At 41.3% G+C, this 17,125-nt stretch overlaps 1 protein-coding gene across 1 annotated transcript in view; it reads right to left on the bottom strand.

Moving 5' to 3' along the window:
* The window catches only part of LOC140456550 (serine/threonine-protein kinase MRCK alpha-like), a 567,354-nt gene that overhangs the window by 24,320 nt on the left and 525,909 nt on the right, over positions 1 to 17,125 (bottom strand). The window contains 3 exon segments of the mRNA XM_072550745.1: positions 4,660 to 5,253; positions 6,890 to 6,952; positions 13,725 to 13,941. Of these exon segments, the coding sequence (XP_072406846.1) occupies positions 4,660 to 5,253; positions 6,890 to 6,952; positions 13,725 to 13,941 (874 nt within the window).

The following is a 17,125-nucleotide window of genomic DNA, read 5'->3' as shown; positions in this document are numbered from 1 at the left end:
CGATTTATTCAAGATGCGTCTGGACAGAGGCATGAGTAGGTAGGGAGCAGAGGGATACAGATACTTAGGAATTGGGCAACAGGTTTAGACAGTAGATTTGGATCGGCTCAGGTTTGGAGGGCTGATCAGCCCGTTCCTAGGCTGTAAATTATCTTTGTTTATTGTTCTCTTTGTTTATGCCATCACAGATATTAAGTAAAGCTGGTTGAATGAGTGATATAGGAGGGCATGCCAGGAGCAGCAGGACAATTACCATCTCAGCTGAAAATGTGTTGCTGGAAAAGCGCAGCAGGTCAGGCAGCATCCAAGGAGCAGGAGAATCGACGTTTCGGGCATCAGCCCTTCTTCAGGAATGAGAGCCTACTTTCAATAGTCAAAGTGCTGGAAGATATCATCAATTATGCTTTCGTGGCAATGGTCAAGCTGCCTCTTGGTTTGGGTTCTGTCAGGGTCACACCACACCTGAATTCATTGCAGCCTTAGTTCAAATATGAAAAAAGAGCTGAACTCCAGAGGTGAGGTGAGAATGACGCCAAGACAACATTTGACAGAGATTGACACCAAGGGGCCCGAGCAAAGCTGAAGCCAGTGCGACAAAAAACCCAACATATCTAATACAAAGGAAGATCGCTGGAGATGTTGGGAGTCAGTTGCCTCAGTTCCAGAGTATTCCTGCAAGATCTGTAGTATAATGGCCTGAGACCACATGTTTCCAGCGGTTTCATCAATCACCTTCCCAATAAGGCCCAAAGTGAGGATATTCGCTGATGGCTGCACGATGTTCAGTACCTTTCATGACTCTTCAAATATTGAAACAACCTGGGTCCAGGTGCAGTAAAACGTGGACAAAATTCAGGTTTGGCTGATAAATGGCAAGTAACTGTCATGCTATAAGTGTTGGGCACCAACTATCTCAAACTAGAGAGAAGATAACCATCTCCCCATGACATTAAATGGCATTGCCATCACTAAATCTTCCGCAACCAACATCTTTGGGGTTACCATTGAGCAGAAACTGAATTGGGTCAGCCAAATCAACGGTGAGCTACAAAAGTAGGTCAGAGGTTGGGAATTTTGCAGTAAGTAACTCACCTCCTGAATCCCCAGTCAGGAAGCATGAAGGAATACTCTGCAATTGCCTGGTGAATGAAGCTCCAACAACACTGAAGAAGCTTAACAGCACGCTGGAGAAAGCAGCCTGCTTAATTGACACTATTTGCCATGTTTAATAGTCACTCCCTGCATTACCAATGCATCGTGGCAGCAGTGTGAACAATCCACAAGACCATGCAGTAATATTATATTACTGTGTGGCATCAAGAAACCTGAGCAAGATTACAGTCAATGGGAACTAGGGAGAGTTTTACACTGGTAGGAAAATATGCCTGTACTGTAGAAGTCATTCATCACAGCTCTAGGGTATTCTCTGCAGGAGCTGAGTGTCCTGGGCCCAACCACCAACCATCTTCATCAATGACCTTCCCTCCATTATAAGGGCAGAAGTCGGGATGTTTGCTGATGATTGCACAATGTTCAGCAATATTTGTGACCCCTCAGGCACTGAAGCAGTGCACGCCAAATGCAATAACATCTGGACAATATCCATGTTTGGGTTGACATGTGGCAAGTAACATTCGCACTACACAAGTGCCAGGTGATGACCATCTCCAACAAGAAGAATCTAACCATTGAACCTTGATATTCAATGGTGTTATCTTTGTTAAATTCCTGACTATCTGGTGGTCACCACTGACCAGAAACTGAGCTGAACTAGTCATAGAAAGAGCAAGTCAGAGGCTAGGAACACTGTAGCTAGTAATTCACCTCCTGACTCCCACTATCTACAAGACACAAGCCGGGAGTGTGATGGAATAGTGCCACTTACCTGGATGAGTGTAGCTCTGGGTGCAGCTCCAACAATACTCAAGAGGCTGAACAACACAGAGGAAAACACACCCGAATATTTGGAACTACATCCCAAATATTCAGCCCCTCCACCACCAAAATTCAGGAGCAGTGGTGTGTACCATCTGCAAGGTGCACTGCAGAAACTTAGCAACACACCTTCCAAACCCAGGACCACTTCCATCTCGAAGGACGTGGATAGCAAATACATGGGGACACCACCACTTGCAAGTTCCCCTTCAAGCCACTCACCATTCTGACTTGGAAATATATCACTGTTCCTTCACTGTCATTGGAGCAAAAGCCTGGAACATTCTTCCCTAACCACACTGTGGGTGTACCTACATCCCAAGGATTGTAGCAATTAAAGAAGGTGGCTCACTGCGCCACCTTCTGAAAGGACAACTTGTGATGGGCAAAAAATGCTGGTCCAGCAGCCAAGCCCTTATACCCTGAATGAATAAAAGATGTTAACACTGTATAACATTCCTCTCAGTGTAAAGAGTGTCCCCTTTGATTCACTATGAGTGAACTGCAGGAAATTCGTACATAGTGATGAACACATCTGAACTGAAAATATAATCATGGCAGAAGACCCAATTTTCTACTTGGATTGGAGAATCATTTTGTGGTTTTCTTTATACTTAACAAGACGATGCACGGGGGGAGGATGTTGGAGAAATGGTTATGTTACTGAACCTAGTAATCCCGAACCCTGGGATAATGCTCGAAGAACATGGGTTCAAAACCCACTATGGCAGATGGTGGAATTTGAAGTTAATTTTAAAAATTCTGGAGTTAAAATCCAGTCTAATGTAAACACTGTCAACTGTCATAAAAACTCATGTGGTTCACCAAAGTTCTTTAGGGAAGGTAATCTGCCATCCCTTCCACATTTGGCAAATGACTCCAGGCCTACAGCAATATGATTGACTCGATTCCCCTAGAAAGTCACACAGGGATGTGCTTGGACAATAAATGCTGCTCCAGCCAACGACACTCACATCACACGAACAAACTTAGAAAGTAAGTTTGTTATACATTACCCAGTGTGTTATGTTCTTGGTTAAGACTCCTTGACCAACATCCAATGTTGGATTATAGGAAGCGTTTTCCAATTAATTATTGAGAAGACAAAAGTATTAACGTCTGGCCCCCACATACACTTCCCATCCTCCAACTCCAACTCACTTGGCAACTATCTGAGGTTGAAGTAGACAGCTCACAACCTTGGTGTCCTTATGTGCGACGATACCATGGCTTTAAGGTACCATGGCATTTTGTCCTTTTTTTTATGAAGCGGGATTGAGACAGAGTTACTGAGCGGTCTGCTTTAAGCCAATAAAGTGAACAGCTTGGGAGGTTTTGGGGACTTTTCTGAAGCTGGAACAACAGAAGTAGACGAATGGGTGGGGTCAAGCTCCCACAGAACCAGGGTTTTTAGTTTAGCTTTCAGTAGCATGTGCTGGGGTCTTGAAGCTGGATGTAGAAGCTCTTCTCTCCCCCTCTCTCTAACAGCTAAAAGTTGGAGTTCTCTTCCTGCTGCTAGAATTGCAAATGAAACAATCTAATTTATTGAATTTACCTGTGTCAAAGGTGTGTTTATGGGATGTTACTATATTGGAACAGTTGCTGTTTACTGGTTAAATAATTTATCATGTTGTTAAGTTTTCCAATAGAGTTGTTATTCTAATCTTTCTTTTATCTGTATTTTTACCACAATGTATGATAATGATAAAGTGCATTTTGTCTGAAGCCAGGTGGTTTGACCGATCGAATAGCATTCGGAACGTAAGGCCTAGCACTCGTCTTTAAAATAAGAAAAGGTTAGGGTCTAGGCTGTCTCCTTGCCATGTTTTAAGGGGGCTTGGCCAAGTCTATAATATACATGACTCTGAAATGAGGTTCTGAATCCTGATCCAGCTCTCACTAAACCGCTTATTTCCATATCCATAAATTCACCTAATTCTCACTTTAATTCACCTGATGTGGAAACTCGCATTTGTGCTTTTATTACCTCTAGACTTGATCAGTCCAAAGTTCTCCTGGGAAGCATCATATATTCTAAACTTCATAAATCACCCAAAACTCTGCTACCTCCCTCTAAATTGTCCTTGGGGGCCCACTTTGGCTCCTAATTAAACCTCAAAGCTCTCAAAATTCTCATCCTTTTTAAAAAATCTCTCCAAAGGTCTTATCATCCGTCTGAGATGTCCGCAATCCTATCATTCTTGCCTCTTGAGTATTTACGATTTTAATTCCTCCACATTTAGTTGTCCTGTCTCCAACCACAAAGTTCCTCAGCTCTGGAATTCCCTCTCTATCCTTCTCTACCTCTTTCCTGCCTTAATGATGCACCTTAAAACCTACCTCTTTGACTGCACGTTTGTTCACCTGCCCTCCCACGTTAGTGCCAAAATCTGTTCTAAATGCTCCCATGAAACGCCTTGGGATGGTTCATTATGTTAAAAGTGCTGCACAAATAAATACAATTGCATTATATTTAGGGAAACTCCCCCATGATCAAGGAAAAGGACAATTAGTTTAGTTTTATTGTGGCTGTTTCTTATGCCTCCTGTTTGTTTTGCAATGTAGGCACTCAATTTGTACATCAGAGTACCACCCCATAAACCTGGAATTATGCAGGAATGGGCTAATTCAACAGAAAAAGGGAGCAGGAACGTTTTTGGGCTGTGTCCAAGTACTATGCGGATTAGCTGGACAATCTACACATACAAATACAAACCAACTTACAGCATGTTGTGGGAATAGCCGGCCACATCAGTTCTTGTTGCCTTGACCTTCGACCCTGGCAGTCCACATAAATGCCCACAGTACTGAAACACAATAAATACTCCTTGCCAGAGATTTCTACTGCACAGATTGCATCATTGGGCTGCTGCGTGATAAAGGAGAGTGTGTGGTCATCAGGGTGGAGTAAGCTTATTGGACCCCCATCCCCCTGCAGCGGGTATTTGGCAAAACTGGACTGGTAGCCGACAAGCAAGCGCTCGCTGAAAATGGCCATCCACTGCACGTTGCCTGGGACTTGGATTTCTTTGAACTTTTTGTGACGAGTTTTGCTCTGGTTGAGTTCGTAGCACAGCACTTGTCGTTTCATGGCTACGCACAGGCATGTGGCTGCACCATGGCGCATTGTTCCCGATACCAGAGTTTGGCAGCCCTTCGTCTCCACCAGTTTGAAGAAATCGCCTTCCCGACCATCAAGGGCAGAAGTGGGGAAGAGGCGGACGTGCCGGTTTCTTCCGGAAATGACAGCAATGAGCTGCTCCCCTGAGATGAGCTCGATTTGATGGACCTTCTTATTATCACCAACACGGATGATTTCTAGCAAAGAGAAGAGGAAATAAAAAGTTTTCATTCTGCATAGTTAAATTGCTGTAGCAACTTTCGCATCCTCAAAATGTTAAAATGCAATGAGGTGCAGGCACAGTTGCATACAATGTAGCAACAAGAGCAGGTAATGAGTGCATAGCAACCTCCATCAACCACATATGGTGGTGCTGATTGAGGGGTTAATATGACCAATAGGAAGATCTTTGCTGTTCTTCAGTGAACAGTGCTATGGGATTTTAACATCTACCTAAGACAGCACCCCTCTCATGGAATGGGACTTAATCTCATGATTTCTAACCAATGACAGTTTTTCCACTGAGTCACTGAGGACACAATAAAGTTCCTCAAGATGTTTGCGCACTGCGATACATGCTCAGATAAAGTCATTTCCTTTCCTTCACATTCATTTCATCTGCAATTGTCTAGCAGTGGACTGAAACCATCTCCCAACCCACACAGAATGAAAGTAAGCTCCCCCTTTCCCAGCCAGCATGAAGAGTAAATCCTGACCATGCATTTGAAGTCGAGAATCCAACACAAGACCCTCAAAAGCCTTTTCTTCCTATAGTTCTGAGAAAAGATGGAGTCACATCATAATTGTCGCTGTCCTGAAGGGGGAAAGTGAGAGTGAGGAGGGAGGAATGCTGGCTTGAAAGGGGTGGAGGGGGGAGGGGGAGTTGGTGAAAGTGAAGGGGGGTAGTGAGGGGGGTAAATGAAAGTCAGGAGTAAAATAGGTGCTGGAGCGAAAGCGAGTGCTGGGGAAAGTCAGTATCAAGGGCCAGTGTCAGGGAAAGTGAGTGTCAGGGAAATCAAGCAAATGACACCGAGTGAAGAGGCAGAGTGTGCAAGTCAATAATCCAACAACGAACCGCATTCTGAGCAAGACCAGTTTTGTGGATTTCAAAAGTGTCAGCTTCGAAGCTGGTAGTTTTCAGACAGAGAGCAAGCACTTGGATAATTTGTGAGGGGTAGGATCACGATATTTTTGGACAGGCTTTCCATTTCTATTTAATGGCACGCTATCCATTCTGATTGTGACATGCACATCAGTCCCCATTGGAAGAGGCAGGACATAGGATGGCACGGTCTCTCAGTGGTTAGCCCTGCTGCCACACACTGCCAGGGACCCAGGTTCGATTCAAGCTTCTGGGTGACTGTCGGTGTGGAGTTTGCAATTCTCCCTGCATAGATTTCCTCCTAGTACTTCAGTTTTGCCTCATAGTCCAAAGGTACGCAAGTTAGATATGTGAAATACAAGGTTACAGGGATGGGTGGGATGCTCTTTGGAGGGTTGGTGTGGACATGATGGGCCGAGTAGCCTGCTTCCACACTGCAGGGATTCTGTGGAGAAGATTAATTCCGAATTGCATTTTCACATCTTTGCCAGTGAAGTATCTATATAAGGAAACTCTAAGAAAATTTACTGGCTTAGGCTATGGTGACCACACCTCATGAACAAATTATGTTAAAAAAAATGGCAAATTAACACCAGAGAAGATCAAGCACTTAAAGGGAGAAAGCACAAAACAAAAGTTGTTGTTTATGTTGGTAATAAACTGAAATATTATTATATGTGGAATTGTACAGGATCTAAATCAATCACAGTGTTAGAAAGAAATCTGCTTACCATCTTTGGTGACATGGACTACAAACAATCCTTCTTCATTTCCCAGTGCTATCCTTTCATGATCTGGAATGCAATGAAGCGAGGGGAAGAGGTGTTAATATTTACCATCTGTATCACGGTTTTCTCCTCCTGACTTGTATTTCATGCCTAACAAAGGTGCTAGACATCAACCACATAGTGTCAGAAAAAAGCAGTTTCAAGTTAACACAGCACCAGTCACAAAAAAAAATCCCAAGGAACTGTGGAGCCTGGAAATCAGAAACAAAAACAGAAATTGCTGGAAAAACACAGCAGGCCTGGCAGCATCTGTGGAAAGAAAGCAGAGTTAATGTTTCTGGTCCAGTGACCCTTCTTCAGAATGTGCTATGCGTTAGCAGTCCACTGCACTGCCAACCTCAGGTACTAATACTGTACCAGTATGAAGTTCTGTATAGGGTCTGTATACTCAAATCCCTTGGTATCATGGTAGCCTACAAATCCACCAACACACTAAACCAGCAGCTCAGGAACTTGAAAGTCCCTGTACAGTCAACAAGCAAAACGAAAGCCATTTACAAAATATCGTGTAAGAACTGTAACAAATACTACATTGGACAAACAGGCAGAAAACTAGCCACCAGGACACATAAACACTAACTAGCCACAAAACGACATGAACCTCTCGCACTGATATCCTTACATACAGATAAGGGAGGACACCACCTCGACTGGGACAACACATCCATCCTAGGACAAGCCAAACAGAGACACGCACAAGAATTCCTAGAAGCATGGCATTCCAACCGGAACTCTACCAAAAAATACATTGAGTTAGACTCCATCTACTACCCCTGAGAAAAAGAACAGGAAATGACATCACCATTGGAAATGGCATCACCCAACCAAAGAAACCCAAACATATCAATAGAAAGCAGGAATCATGTACACTGCTTCACCTGAGGCCCACTGAAGATGTTACCTAGTAGGGTGACAAAATGTCTGGAAATGAACCTCCCAGCTCAGCGAGCAAACCTACATCCACTACAGTTTCACCATTCAGATCATAATCTGCATTCCTGTTTTTGCTATCAAAGTGGATAACTTCACTGTCATCTACATTACACTTCACCTGTCACGCATTTGTGCACTCCCTCAACTTGTCCAAATCACACTAAAACTTGTCTGCATCCCACTAACAGTTCAGCTTCACATCCCATTCAAGTAAAGAACCATTAATTTTGCCTTTTTACTATTTTCCCCTCTTTGACTGTATTTACTGCTGTTTTTCTGTTTGCATACCTTGTCCCTTCCTACCCCATTCTGCGTTTTACTGCTGCCTGGTAATGCTGACTATTCGTTTAAAGCTCTGTCCACAGCCTTCGTTATTCAATTTGCCAGGACATTGGTCTTAGCATGGTTCAAGTGAAGCCCATCCCATCAGAACAGCTCCTTTCTATCTGCCAGAGATCCAGGTTCAATTCCCGCCTCAGGCGATTCTATGTGGAGTTTGCACATTCTCCCCGTGTCTGCGTGGGTTTCCTCCAGGTGCTCCGGTTTCCTCCCACAGTCCAAAACATGGGCAGGTCAGGTGAATTGGCCATGCTAAATTGCCCGTAGTGTTAGGTGCAGGGGTAAATATAGGGGAATGGGACTGGGTGGGTGTGCTTCGGCAGGTCGGTGTGGACCTGTTGGGCTGAAGGGCCTGTTTCCACACTGTAAGTAATCTAATCTAATCTTAAAGTACTGGTGCCAGTGCCTCACAATCTGAAACCCATTTCACTCACACTAATCTCAGAGTCACACTTTTATTTCCTTGACTTTATTTCCTGCATGCTAGTTTGCCTGTGGCTCAGGTAGTAATTCTGACAGAAAATTAAAACAAAGAACTGCGGATGCTGGAGGTTTGAAATAAAACAGAAATTGTTGGAGAAACTCAGGTTTCAGGCTGCCAGTTATTTTGCTTTCATCTGCTTTCTGCCTACTGTTCTCCTTGGTAATGCTAACTTCATGATCCTTACAGTCTCTAGTTTCCACCTCACTGCCTACTAGTCTTCTCTTCTGGTTCCCAGCCCCCTGCCACATTAGTTTAAAACCTCCCCAACAGCAATAGCAAAAACTCTCCCAAGGACGTTAGTTCCAGTCTGGTTCAGGTGTAGACCATCCAGTTTGTAATAGTCCCACCTTCCCCAAACCGGTCCCAATGTCCCACAAATCTGAACCCCTCCCTCCTACAACATCCCTCAAGCTACGTGCTCATCCTGCCTATTGTTTCATTTTCTATCCTGGCTAGCATGTTGTTTGATGTTCTTGCGTTTGTCGGGGTTTAAGAATAAATTGTTAATTTTTATTTCTTTACATCAAAGGATTTTTGTCGTCCTTGGTCACTTATACTTTAACAGATTATGAGGCGAGGTGAGCTTTTCTGTGGTTCTGGTCAAATTAGCAGAACGATTTACCCTGTGTCATACATGTGCAATAAAGCTATGTTCTATAAATTTTCTTGAAGTATAATCACTCTTGTTATGATGTTGAATGCAGCAGCTAAATTTCAAAGAGCAAAGCCACACAACCCACTATAGAGTAAAATGATCAACTAATCTTTGTCTTTGGTAAATATCAGCCAGAAAACTTCCTCAATTTCCTTCCTCGTTTATGGCGAGAGGGCCTCAATTGATTGTCTTATCTAAAAGACAACACTCCCTGAGTACCGTTCTATCACAACTGAATCAACAATGACACTAATAGCGGAAGCAAAACAGGAAAACCTGATTGAAAGTTTTCAAAATGCTGATCTAAAATGAATAATTTAATATTTAAAACAATTGCTTGGTAGTAACGGGCTTAAATATTGTTGAAAACAAATACACCTTGCTGAAGATTCTGATAGAATCATAAAATTTTATGTACAGGCTGTTTGACCCATCATAGATACCCAGCTAGTCCCATTCGCTAGCCCGATATCTGTAGCCCTCTGAATTAATCACTTTCAAATATATATCTGGCTCTCTGAGAGGGTTCAGAAAAGATTTACAAGCATGCTGCTGAACAGGAGGGTTTGAGTTACAAAAAGGATGGATAGGCTGGGACCTTTTTCCCTGGAGCATAGGAGGCTGAAGAGTGACTTTATAGAGGTTCATAAAATCATGAGGGGCATGGATAGGGTGAATAGCAAAGATCTTTTCCCCAGGGTTGGGGAGTCCAAAACTAGAGGGCATATTTTTAAGGTGAGAGGAGAAAGATTTAAAAGGAACTTGAGGGGCAACATTTTCACATAGAGGGAGGTTCTTATGTGGAATGAAGTGCCAGAGGAAATGGTAGATATAGATACAATTATAACATTTAAAAGACCTTTGGATAGGTACATGAATAAGAAAGATTTAGAAGGATATGGGCCAAATGCAGGCAAGCTGACTAGTTTAGTTTGGGAAACTTTGTCGGCGTGGATGAGTTGGAATATTTCTTTGTTGTATAGCTATGAATTTATGGAATCTGCCTCTAATTTCTCAGGCAGCGCATTCTAAATCCTAACAACTCTCTGAGTAAAGACGTTTCTCCTCTTTTACTGACAATCTTGAAATTGTCACCTCTATTACTGACACACCAACTGATGGTAACAGAATATCCTTCTTTAACCTGTCAAAATGTTTAATAAATTCGAATATCTCAATAAGGTCACCTCTTAATCTTCTCTATTCCAAGGAGAAAAAGCTCAATTTCTCTATTCTTCCCTTGTATTTAACGTCCCTCATTCTAGTAAATCTCCTTTGAACTTTCTCCAAGGCTTTAACATTCCTCCTTAAATAAGGTGCCCGGAACTGAACACAATCCTCCAAATGTCGTCTGACCAATGATTGGTAGAGGTGTGGCATCACTTCCTTGCTTTTATACATAAATCCAAGGATCCAATAAGCCTTCTAAACAACTGTTTTAACTTGCGTGGTCACCTTCAGAGAATCATGCACTTGAACCCGGAGGGTCCCACTGCTCCTATACTCCCCTGAAAATTGAACCATTGAACCTGTATCGTCTCTCCATATTTCTTCCACCAAAATGCATGACCTCACATTTCTCTGCTTTGGAGTTTATGTGCCAAGTGTCTGCTCATTTGGCCAACTTGGCAATGCCCCTCTGAAGTCCCTCAGTATCATCCTCACAATTTACTATTCTCCCTAGTTTATTATTATCTGGAAATACAAAGAGTTTGCCCTCAACACTCATCTCCAAATCATTTATAAAAATCAAAACAAGTAAGGGTTCAAACACCAATCCTTCAGGAAAACCACTTCCAACTTGTCTCCATTCGGAGAAATGCCCATCCATATCCACCATTTGTTTCCTATCTTTTAACCAACTTCTAATCCATGCTGTCAATGTATCAAATGCTTTCTGAAAGTCTGAATCTACAACATCCACAGCACTGCCCTCATCCACTGTCTGTGTCATCTGATCAAAGAATTCAATTAAATTTGTCAGGTATAACCTGCCTTGAACAAAGCCATGTTGACTCTCTAGTATGAACTTATTTTTTGCTAAGTATATGTTTATCTTATCCCGTATCATGGCCTCCCAGTTTCCCCACTATTGATGTTAAGCTGACAGGTCTGAAGTTTATTTGGTTATCCTCTGTGCTTTACCTAAACAATAGTGTAATATTTGCAATCCTCCAGTCCCCCAGAACTACTTGACTGCTCAGAGAGGCCTGGAAAATTTCTGTCAATAGTTCCACAGTTTGCTTTCTTACTTGTCAGCAATCTAGCATGCACCCAATCCAAGCCTGGTGACTTCTCTATCCAGAATGCTACCAGCCTTTTCAGAACCTCTTCCTTATCTACTACTGTATGATTCAATTGCTCAACACCCACATTTCAATGAGGCCATTGTCACCATCTTCTAAGTTTGTGAAGACAGAAGCAAAATATTAATTTAGTACTTCTGCCATAACCCTTGCATCACTGAAGCAAAACAAGCTGGAAGAACAGTATCTCAGTTTCCATTTGAGGTCCTTTAATATCTGAGCACCCTCTCCCAATTCCCTACCCCAACCCCCATATACCAAGTCTTGTCATCACATGGGCTAACACAACCAACCCAATATCAATTATTAATGGTCCCCATTAGCAGCTATTGATTCTCCCAGGCTGACCTTTACCCTTTCCATTGTTTGTCCCAACTGTTGTTCTCTGTCTGTGCTCCATCACCACCAAACCTCTACTCCTTCCCCCCACTCCATCATCATCATATACATCACCCTTTTCCTAGCTCGAATCAGTTCTGAAGAAGGGTCACTAGACCTGAAACATTAACTCTGCCTTCTCTCTCCACAGATGCTGAGTTTTTCCAGCAACTTCTGTTTTTGTTCTGACTTCCAGCCTCCACAGTTCTTTTGTTTTCTTTAAGCTTACCCTCATTATTCCTTACAGGCCTCAATTTGTCCTGCACTAATCTTTTAGTATTAATTGTTTTAGTGCAGCCTGCCATCCTGTTCTCACGCTTCCTCTTAGCCTTCCTTATTCCAGCCTTAGCCTCTCTCCTGCACTTGAGATACTCCTCTTGATTTCTATTGGCTATTATTATTTCTGTGTGCATCATATGCCTAATTTTTTTCCTTATTCTCTCATCAATATCCTTAGTTATCCAGGGTACTCTAGCTTTGGATACCATGTATTTATTTCTCATGGTTATGTAACTCGCTTGTACTCAATTCACTTCTCTCTTAAAATTCTCCCATTTTTCAGCCATTGTTTTATGCACCAAATGGGTATCCAATTATTGGAATCCAATTTCACTTTTAGTACCCTAAAATCTGCCCTTTTCCAGATGGAATCTTAATGACTGACTATTTTTCATCCTTTTCCAACTTAATATTAAAACTTACTTTGTTATGATCATTATTTTCCAAATGTTCACCCACTCTGACGCTCTCCACCTGACCTGCCTCATTTCCCAGGACTAGATCCAGCACAGCTCCTTCTCTGTTATGACTGGAACTGTACTGTAGCAGAAAGTTCTCATGCACACACTGCAGGAATTTCTCTCATCTGTGCCCCACACTCTATCCTCGGGTAATTGGAATCACCAAATATAACAACCCTACTTCTCCTGAAGATTTTCATATTCTGTCGACAAACGCCCTCTTCTACGTCCTCCCCACTATTTGCACTCATCAGGACAAATGTAAGAATGCCATAACAATTTATACTATAGGAAAAAAGGGTGCTGCTGATCATTAGCATGTCAACATTGATTGGTCGAGACAGTGCCTTGAAGAAAAGCAACTGGAAAAGATAACTTCATTTTTCTGAATACACCCACATTCCTTCATTTGCACAGAATGGTTCCTTGCGCTCTTATGTTGCTTCCAACAGGGATAAATGAATCGCATTATGAGCTTGAATGATTACCTTAAATTAATTGTTCGAGTAGCTGTCAGCATATAGAGTTGCTTGGAAGGTGCTGCCCAATCAGAGAATCATATTGATCAATAAACATTTTGTCTTGGGTTTTGCCAGTTTAGACTGTTTGAACATAGTCTGCATATAAAACTGAAAGCACAGGCTGCTGTATTTAAATTTGCCACCTGCGACCACATCAGCACAGAAACTCATTGTACAACTATCACTTCGCAATCTGAAAAGTGCTCATTGACTTCAAATTACTCTAGAAAGGAAAATTATCTCAAATATGTGAACATCAGGTTAAAAAAGCTGATTCACACTGCTGTTTTGTCATGTTGACACAAGTGGCATTTTCTACAAATAAGTCTAAAGGGATGTTCTGCCTATGACAGAACTGAGCAACATCATGAATGAACTTTAGTGCCAGTACGATACCAGATATCTAGGCCATATATCCCTACCTATAATCACAGCTGACTGTGTTGTCTTAATGAGTGGCAGGGCACTGTCATAAGCTTCTTTTGGAACAAAGACTGATCGGTCCTTGAGTTTGTTCTTCTTGAGGATCCGGTGCAGCTCGTTCAGCAGTCCCACCCATTTATTTTTCTCATTTTCACTGTCGGCCAGTATGAGGATTGAACACTTGTTATTGGATGTTGATAGTTGTGAGGCTGTAACCTGCAATAAATGAAGTGATGTTAAAGGGGGAACTAAGGCAGTTTGAATGCAGGAGTTAAACTGTCTACATGGTCTTGTCTTTCAAACTTTAACCACTCTATTAGATTATCTGAAAGTTCAGATGAAACTAGCTACCTGTAGACCGGCCACATTATGTAAAAATATAACTCTTCTTGTTCAACCTTTCTTTATTCCACTGCATGGCTGAATTGTGCTAATGCAGCTAAAGGTCAACCTTCTGCTTTGCAATCCCAGAGATTGCACCCATTTAGAAGAGAATTCTAGTCCTTATATTAGGGACAGGCAGTAAATACTGGCTTAGCCAGTGGCACCAACATTCCAAGGTCAACTTTTTAAAAAAACGCATGCACAATGCATAAAGTATTTAAGATAAAACTGACAAAATATAAATCTATTAATCTGTATAAACATGTTTACAATTTGACCGGTATCCCATACCACACAATACACACCACCCATGCATATCAAGTGCAGCCATCCATACTGGGTAAATATTGTCAAACATATGCAGTATCATCGGAGTTAATTACAATGGTGTTACATCTCAAACCTCTAGCTATTTGAGGCCTATTTGTTCATGAAAATCTTTTAACTGATTTCACAACTTGAATGGCACACAATTTCCTTCAGAGAGATTCCTACTTTAACATAAGTCTTTACTGCTGTTATTTTGATCCTCATTCTTTGGAGCATTTATACCTTTGTCAGTTCTGTTCAAGGAGGAAATCATGAAGGAAATTAAAAAAAATCTTCTAGGCTAGGAAATGCAATCTCATTTTGGGTAACTTCAAATAATGACGGTTAAAAAAAGACATTATATGTATACAGCACCCTTCATAAGTTTTTCCAAAATGTTTTACAATCAATTAAGTACTTTTTGAAACGGAGTTGTTATTGCAATGTAGGAACTACTCCAGCAAGTTTTGCATAGCAAGCACTGAGAGAGAGATAGAGAGACATAATGGCCAATCAATTTCATTGAATGAAACAGTAACAGCACAGATGTGATGGGCCAAAGGGCATTTTCTGTGCTGTTGACCTCCATGGAAACCATGTGGTCTATTGTATCCTGTGCCACAGTAAATTACCTCATGTCACCACCCCCACTTTTCCCTGTAATCCTGCAAGTCTTTGTCTTCTGAATGACCCAAATCAATTTGAATCTGTCAGTAGGACTTATTCCCATCACACTCCTCAGGTACTGAACCCCCAGGTCCTAAGTACTCGCTGCCTGGAAGAGCTTTTCTTCACATTGTTGTTGATTACTTAAATTTCTGCTTGCTGCTGCTTGATCCTTCTGTCAATGGGAAGTGCTTTCCAATCTACTCTGCCCAAGCCACTCACTACTCTGAATGCCTCACTGCAATCTCCTTTTAACCTAAACTTCTCCAAGAGCAAAGCCCAGTTTCTCCAATCTATCTATATAACTGAAGTCCTGGAGTCAGCTTTGTGAATCTTCCATCTGTACCCTCTTTAAGATCTTCACATCCTTCCCAAAGATGCCTCAAGAAACAGAACTGGGTGCAGGTGAAGTTGGAACAATGCTTTAGACAACATTAACAAATCTTGCTTTGGTACTCAACGTTCCTATCCGATAAAGCCAAGCATAATGTATGCTTCATTAACTGCTCTCTCAAATTGTCATGTATCTTCAATAATTTGTGCACACATGCACTCAGGTCTCTCTGTTCCTACATCCTCTTTATAATTTATTCAGTATTGTCTCACTACATTCTTCCTAGAAAAAATTACTTCACACTTCTCTTCATTAAATTGAATTTGATACTTGACCACCACTCCACCAACCTGAATAGGTCCTTCTGAAATTCAGTACTATTCTCCACATAGTTCACAATAGTTTCAAGTTTCATCTCATCTGCAAATTTTGCCAAGTCACATGTGTATCAGAAACAGCAGGGGACATAATGACCCTAGTGTTAGTTCAGGAATAAATATTGGCTCAGACATTGGAGAGCAAGCTTCTTTATGTCATGAAGTCTTTTACATCTGTCAGCTCTGACCTTTGAAAAAGTTCCACCACTTCAGTCATGGAAGAAAGCAACAAGCTAAACAGAAATCATTTTTACATATATACATACATTTGAACATATAGCTTTATATGAAACTTATTGATCGAGTGGATGCTTAAACCAGCTTTTTCCAGAGTATGGTTTTGAATTTGAATCAGTCCAGACATGAACTATAACCTGGTGACAAACAGGTGCAAGTAATCCTACAAGGTAGTTAACAATATCTCAAATGACAGTAAATATTGATAAATAGTTTAAATTTGGCATGCTTTTGCTGCTAATATTTATCTGCTTTTACAGCTGCAAAACTATCTGGGTGAACATTATATCAAAATACATGTAGCTATTTTAAAACTAATGTATTTTCATTCCAGGCTTGTTGAACAAAACAAAACTAATGTTTTCACATTGAGGATGCCACTGCTTCACAATGACATAATCACATGGTTTAACATTTACACTCTTTATTAGTACATGCAACATAAAACAGAAACATTGCACCTTATCTAGCACAGGTATGGTATGGCCCCCTTTTTGTTCTGTAAATGCTACCATACTAATATACTTCATGGAGGTTAGGGTTGCAAGAAAAAAATAATTCAAATAACCTAGCTGTTGTCCCAATATTTACACTATAAAGGAACCAAACATGTTTCCTCTGTTTCTCCTTCCCCTATTATGATGATGTGATTAAACCAGGTAATAGTTGAACTGAAGGCCAATAATCCCAAATTAAAACAAGTTTTATCGATGAACAGCTGAATCCACCATTCAGCATTATAACTGCAGTCCTGACAAAATCATGGGAACCTCTCCTCCAAAATATATCTTGGTAGGGCTTAGTATTACAGATCCAACACTGGACTGAAAAAACGTGAAGCTTTTTCATCATTACATCCAGGAGGTCAGGGAAAGGTTTTTTAAGTGGTGTTATTCACCTTCCACAGGAACGTAGGTTGAGGAAAATCTATGGACCTTGAAAAGTATACACGATTAATTTAAGGAGCAATTTCCTTCCTCAAATATGAAACTTTGTTTACCTGCTGCCTACATTCTCGATTAATTTTACAGACATTGGGATTGATAGGCTATCTGGAATTAGGGATCATAAGAATGCTTTACAAAACTGTTCC

Source organism: Chiloscyllium punctatum, chromosome 3 (assembly GCF_047496795.1).
Source record: "Chiloscyllium punctatum isolate Juve2018m chromosome 3, sChiPun1.3, whole genome shotgun sequence".
Taxonomy (NCBI): domain Eukaryota; kingdom Metazoa; phylum Chordata; class Chondrichthyes; order Orectolobiformes; family Hemiscylliidae; genus Chiloscyllium; species Chiloscyllium punctatum.
This window is presented reverse-complemented; position numbering and strand designations above follow the sequence as displayed.